The sequence below is a fragment of the Anolis carolinensis genome, chromosome 4, assembly GCF_035594765.1.
Source record: "Anolis carolinensis isolate JA03-04 chromosome 4, rAnoCar3.1.pri, whole genome shotgun sequence".
Classification (NCBI taxonomy): domain Eukaryota; kingdom Metazoa; phylum Chordata; class Lepidosauria; order Squamata; family Dactyloidae; genus Anolis; species Anolis carolinensis.
Window position 1 is genome coordinate 205,528,025 of NC_085844.1, and position 6,363 is coordinate 205,534,387.

Here is a 6,363-nt window from a genome sequence, read left to right on the forward strand (position 1 = left end):
TTATGAATTCCTGTTCCGTCTGCCCCTGCTTGGATTTTGTTGTGTGGTGGTAGTCATCCTTCAGCTGTAAAGAAGCCTTTTGTATTTCAAAAGCTCTTCCTGCAATTTTGACTTGTGTGTGACCTTTTTTAAAAACTGCAGTTGCTATTATTTATTCACAAGCCATGTACTTTCAATTCTTCTTTGTCATTTCTCTTCTTTTCCTACCCTTTCAAGCTTTTTACTGAACAACTGCAATGCTTTATTTAAAGGCTTCCTGGTTCTTCATTACTAATCCATTAGAACAAAAACTAGGGCATCAGAAAGCAGCATCTGCCGGTGGGCAAGTCCAAGCGTGTCACAGCAAGTAATACTTGGGTTGGAATAGCGATGTAGAGGAAGGGTAGATCTGTTCGCCTGAAATGTTACTATTATCTGCCTCTGTACAAAGGGACATTTGCATCCTTCCTGGAAACAGGAAGTACCAATGGGGATTCCCATTTAGTTCTGAAATAATGCAGATTAGTTATTTTACCTAGATCTGGAAGATATGAATGTAAGGACAGCTGGTGTGGTGTAATAGTTTGAGTGTTGGACTATGACTCTGGATACCAGGATTCATTTCCCTGCTTGGCCAAGTCACACTCTCTTGGGGCCCTTCCACACAACCGTATAACCCAGAATATCAAAGCAAGAAATCCCACAATATCTGCTTTGAACTGGGTTATCTGAGTCCACACAGCCATATATTCCAGTTCAAAGCAGATAATGTGGGATTTTATTCAGCTGTGTGGAAGGGGCCTCAGCCTCAGAGGAAGGCAATGGCACACCCCCTTGAAACAAACCTTGACAAGAAGATGCCATGGAACTTTTGTCAGATGGTCATCATAAGTTGGAAGAAACGTGAAAGTACACATGGACAACAAGAATGAACATAAACCCCAGCTCCCCCAGTTATCTGGTATTTGGTTATCAGTGTTAGATACTAATAAGACTGAGATTGATCTACTTCATTTGGTTGCTATGAAAATTCTTAGGAAAAAGGCACTGAAAAAACAAATAGAAGAAATAACATACAGGCTATCCCAAATTGCAAACATCCAACTTACAAACAACTCATAGTTAAGAATAGGGGTAAGACAACAGGAAGTGAGAGAAATCAACCTCTAGAAAGGGAAACCCTCTCCTAAAAGAGATTTCATGGTGAAAAAGTGTCTCCACTGAAGCTTTATCACCAATCCTTATTTCCAGAACAAGACAAATTTGTCAAAATCCAATTATCACAGGGACAGAAAGTGTGGTGAAATCTTCTGAATGGGGGCACAGGCAGCAAAACAAACTCCACAGGGGTGTTAACCCTTCCCTACGGCACTTCATGCAGTCAAGCCAGCCACATGACCTTGGAGATGTCTATGGACAACGCCGGATCTTCAGCTTAGAAATGGAGATGAGCACCAACCCCCAGAGTCAGTTATGACTGGACTTAACATCAGGGGAAACCTTTACCTTTACTATGGTATTCAAAGCATACTATGGATACACACACACATATAGGCTGGTGATACACTTTTAAAATGTACCTGTTCTGACTTACAAACAAATTCAACTTAAAGAACAAACCTTCAGAACCTATCTTGTTCGTAACTTGGGTCTGCCTGTAATGACTGCACTTCAAAAGGAAACATGTAGGATTTTGCAAAGCAGCAAAGCTGAGCCCTTAAGGGGAATGTCTGGGTGGAACATTCTACCTGACTGGCTTCCCTCCAGCAACATAAATCTGACTGAAGGGATATGAATAGAACAGGCGGTGACAAGACAGACTTGCAGTAGGCAAGGGACTAGAAATGACTGACAAGATGCTTGGATGTACTATAAGACAGAATAGTAGATCAGCAATGTCAAAGAATACATGGTAAGCTCCCTTGCAAACTTTTTCTTTACTTGCACATCAATCTTTGGAGTTTTAGCAGCATTCTAGGTTTCTGGTTTTATTATTTTTATGCACAACTGAAATAATTTATTGTAAGTCAAGACCAGTATGTCGGAGTAAACATTGTAGGAAATTGGTCATGAAGGGGCAACTTTGCCAGTCCATACTAAAGGAAACTTAGGTTCAAATTATGAACTCTGCTGAGAAGCCTCATCTGTAAAACAGGGATGAGGACGAAGATGACCATCTTAGGTAGCAGATGTCAAGGATAATCAAATTTCCAGTACAAAAGACGAATAATTTTGATGTAGACGTAGCCTGAAGATGTGTGAAGCTCTTACAGTCACAGACACTGAATTAGTAACGCTTTGCTTTTTCCAAAACTGGACCAGACGTGGTTATTTTGCATAAGAATAAAACTGCTCAAACAGAATTATTAGCAAAATTGTACAATACACAATAATAACAAAAAAGGAGGAGCTTCTGAGAGTCAGCTAATGGGAAATCAGCACTTGTGGTATGCAGCCCATCTCCAAAGTGCCTACAGAAGATTTGTAGTCACCCCTATAATTAAATGAAGTGGCTGGCAAACAGAATGCCTGGAGAGATTACGCAGCCACATCTGTGCCGGGATGGCAGAGGAAGGGGGAGGACTCAAAGCAGGGCTCCAAGAGAAGAAAGGGTCTGGGTGATCGGGGAGGGATGATTGTAAACCTTCCTGACAAGTCCGTGTCAGGAAAGAGAAAATGAAGTGAAACAAGGTTATGAGAAAATGGAGAGGCAATTGTCAGGTCCAGCTACAAAAAAGTACGGTACTGTTCCTCTTGGTGAACTGTTTGACTTATTGCCAAGATTTTTACACGAATGACCCTGACCAGTGTCAATAACATAACGGAAAGTTTTTATATACCAATTTATTCACAACCATGTATATGTGTGTGTGTGTGTGTGTGTGTGTATGTATGTTACATATATATGCATGAGGTTTGAATGTTGTACTCTGTGTGCCTGAAGCAATGTATTCTTAACTCACAGAAGCTCAGATGAGAAATAAATAAGCTCTTTTGAAAGGAACATAGGACTCTTTGTGTATTATTTTGGTGATGCTGGAACAAAGTAATTCAGCTGCCTCTCTGGAAAACTGCTCCAAAGAAGACAGTAACAGATTGTGATGTGATATAATCCTAGACTGCCACTTTCTGGGCTGTGATGGACTCTGTGTCTAAACTGATTACAAAGTTCACTGCCGCCTGTCACGGTTATACAAACAGAAAGCAATGCTTTCACAGGAATAGCAAAGCCAGGCTGTTGGTGGGGGCGTTCACTAGACAGTGCCAGTGCCCCTAGAAATAGAGGCAAAGCACTTCAGTCTTACAAATTAGGAGGAAACGCACACACTGGGCATAATAAATAAATAAGTCTTAGTATCAACTGGATTTAGCTTCCATGTCAGAGGAAATGCCCAGGTGTGCAAATGGATTTTGAAGCAGCCCATTTTCTCAATGATGGAGCAGTTGGATGGAAATGGGAAGATGGACTGGGAAATCCTTACTCTTTGTCACTTCTTATTCTGGTGGCTTGTAAAATTCATGTGAGTTTTTTTTTTTTTTTTTTAGGAAAGGGGAAATTATTGGAGGTTGTGTACAGCTGTAAAGGAAGGATGCTGGAAGACCTATAACAAAGCCCAGGAAATGAACAGAGCAAGTGAAGCTCAGAGAAAGAGAAGGGAAGCATTCACTGTCACCACATAGGAAGTTACAAAAAAGAGGTGAGAAAAAAACCAACCAGGCAGGAGTGCATCTGGAGTCTAGAAACTATTCCTAAAAATTCATCTCTAGTAGTGGGATTTGGGCATTAGATTACCACTCTGGAATCCAGGGTTTAAATCCTTTGTCACAAAAACATACCTAGGGTCAGTCGTACTCTCTCAGCCTCAGATGGCAAACCAAACCTTTTCTGAACAAATCTTGCCAAGAAAACCCTGCGACATATTTACCTTAGGGCAGGCATGGGCAAACATTGGCCCTCCAGGTGTTTTGCACTCCAACGCCCACAGTTCCTAACAGCATCAGGCCCTTTCCTTTGCCCCCTCAGCCGCTTAAGAAAGGGGCCTGAGGCTGTTAGGAACTGTGGGCGTTGAAGTCCAAAACACCTGGAGGGCCAAAGTTTGCCCATGCCCGCCTTAGGGTCACCATGGGTTAGGAACAACGTGAAGGCACCTGACAGCAATGAACAGGTTGAGCATCCCTGATTTGTAAATCTGAAATGCTCCAAAATAGTCCATGTGGGCAGTTGCCATAGTGAGTACTTTGCTTTCTGACAGTTCAATGTACACAAAGTTTGAATCATGCACACAATTATTCAAAATGCTGTGCATTACATTATCCTGATGAATATAAAATGCACATGAGAATTAATGTGTTACTGAAGGTTTTCATGGCTGGAATCACTGGGTTGCTGTGAGTTTTCCAGGCTGTATGGCCATGTTCCAGAAGCATTCTCTCCTGACATTTCGCCCACATTTATGGCAGGCATCCTCAGAGATTTATATATCTGTGGAAGTTCCAGGGTGGGCGAAAAAACTCTTGTCTGTTGGAGACAAGTGTGAATGTTGCAATTAATTACCTTGATTAGCACTGAAAAGATTTGCAGCTTAAAACCCTGGCTAATTTCTGCCTGGGGGATCCTTTGTTGGGAGGTGTTAGCTGGCCTTGAGTGTTTCATCTCTGGAATTCCCCTGTTTTCAGAGTGCCATTATTAACCAGCATATTATTTGAGAACACAGAAATGCTTGACCACTCTAACAATCACTATGTCAGACTACACAGAGAAGCCATTGAAATCTATAAGCATGTGGATTAATTCAACAGAAAGGAGGAAACCATGAAAATGAACAAAATCTGGCTACCAGTATTAAAGAACTCCAAAATCAGGACAGTAAATAAAGAACAACATTCATTAGGCCCGGGCTGTGGCACAGGCTGGAGAGCAAGGCATCTGCAATGAATCACTCTGACCAGGAGGTCATGAGTTCGATGCCCGCTAAGAGCCTATGTTTGTCTTGTCTTTGTTCTATGTTAAAAGGCATTGAATGTTTGCCTATATGTGTAATGTGATCCGCCCTGAGTCCCCTTCGGGGTGAGAAGGGCGGAATATAAATGCTGTAAATAAATAAATAATAAATTAAAAGGGGATTCCAGGCAGGAAACAATCAAGGCCAGCTAACAGTTCCCAACAAAGGATTCCCCCAGGCATGAATCAGCCAGGCTTTGAAGCTGCAAGACTTTTCGATGCTAATCAAGCTGATTAACTGCAACATACACACTTGCCTCCAACAGACAAGAGTTCTTTCTCCCACCCTGGACATTCCTCAGATATATAAAACCCACTTGCCTAGTTTCCAGTAGACCTCACAGCCTCTGAGGATGCCTGCCATAGATGTGGGCGAAACGTCAGGAGAAAATGCTTCTGGAACATGGCCATACAGCTCGGATAACTCATTGCAACCTAGTTTAATGAATTGCACAATGCATATGCAAGTATTCCAAAATCCAATAAATCCCAATGCTATACCATTTCTGGTCCCAAGCATTTCGGAGAAGGGATAGTGGTCACCCTGTGCATCCCCGGGCCCGCAACTTCCCCTTTTCCCCCAGCATTTCTTACCAACTCCTGCTTCAAGCGGCGCAGGTAATGATCCATATTTTTCTTTTCCATCCTGCCCTCCACGTCCACCCGGCAGCTCCCCAAGAGCTCAGCTGTTGTAGCGGCGCTTCGCTTCTTTGCACCATGCAGGGTTGGCCAAGAGCTGTTGATAGTTTTTTCAGCAACTAATCCAAGAAAGGTAAAAGCAAAGAAATGCCCATTGGTCCCTGGAGTGGTGGGCAAGTAAGCTCCAACTCTGCTCCAGGGATGGCGGGAGGGGAAAAGTTCACCGCGCGCGGATGCAAGAGGAACCGGGCGGTTTTTGCAAAAGAATCGCGCGGGACTCTGCAAACGCCCGCCAGACGCGCTTGGGATGTGGGCATTTGCAAGGAGCGCTCTCCGCGCGCGAGGAAGAGGAGGAGGAGGCGGCGGAGTGGGAGGGGGGAGAGGGAGGAGGAGGGAGGCTGGGCAACCCCGCGTGGCGCCTGATTGACAGGAGGAAGAAGCAGCACGCGGCGGATGGGGGAAGCCAAGGGGAGAGACTTAGCACCGGGGGCTTCCTACCACAGCCCGCCTCCCCGGGGGTGTGTCCAGTAGTTTCCCCAAGAACGCCACCCGGTCCCTGATCACTGTGAATCTCCATGTGGAGACCACTTTTGGAAAACCACTTTTATTGACCAAGACCTTGTTAGAAGTCAACCCTTTGAACAAGTGATATTCATAAGCATTCATGGAATGGCACACAAGTAATTCAGCTGTTAAACTGAGGAACCATGTCTATGAACTGCCAAGGATACAGACATGCCGCT

The 6,363-nt window shown here is 43.8% G+C and overlaps 1 protein-coding gene across 1 annotated transcript in view; it reads right to left on the reverse strand.

The window, feature by feature from the left end:
• inka2 (inka box actin regulator 2) overlaps positions 1-5,987 on the reverse strand; it is a 44,669-nt gene extending 38,682 nt beyond the window's left edge. The window contains exon 1 of the mRNA XM_008109830.3: positions 5,576-5,987. Within this exon, the coding sequence (XP_008108037.2) occupies positions 5,576-5,626 (51 nt within the window). The 5' untranslated portion in view covers positions 5,627-5,987. The remainder of the gene's footprint in view (positions 1-5,575) is intronic.
• Positions 5,988-6,363: the final 376 nt, after the last annotated feature.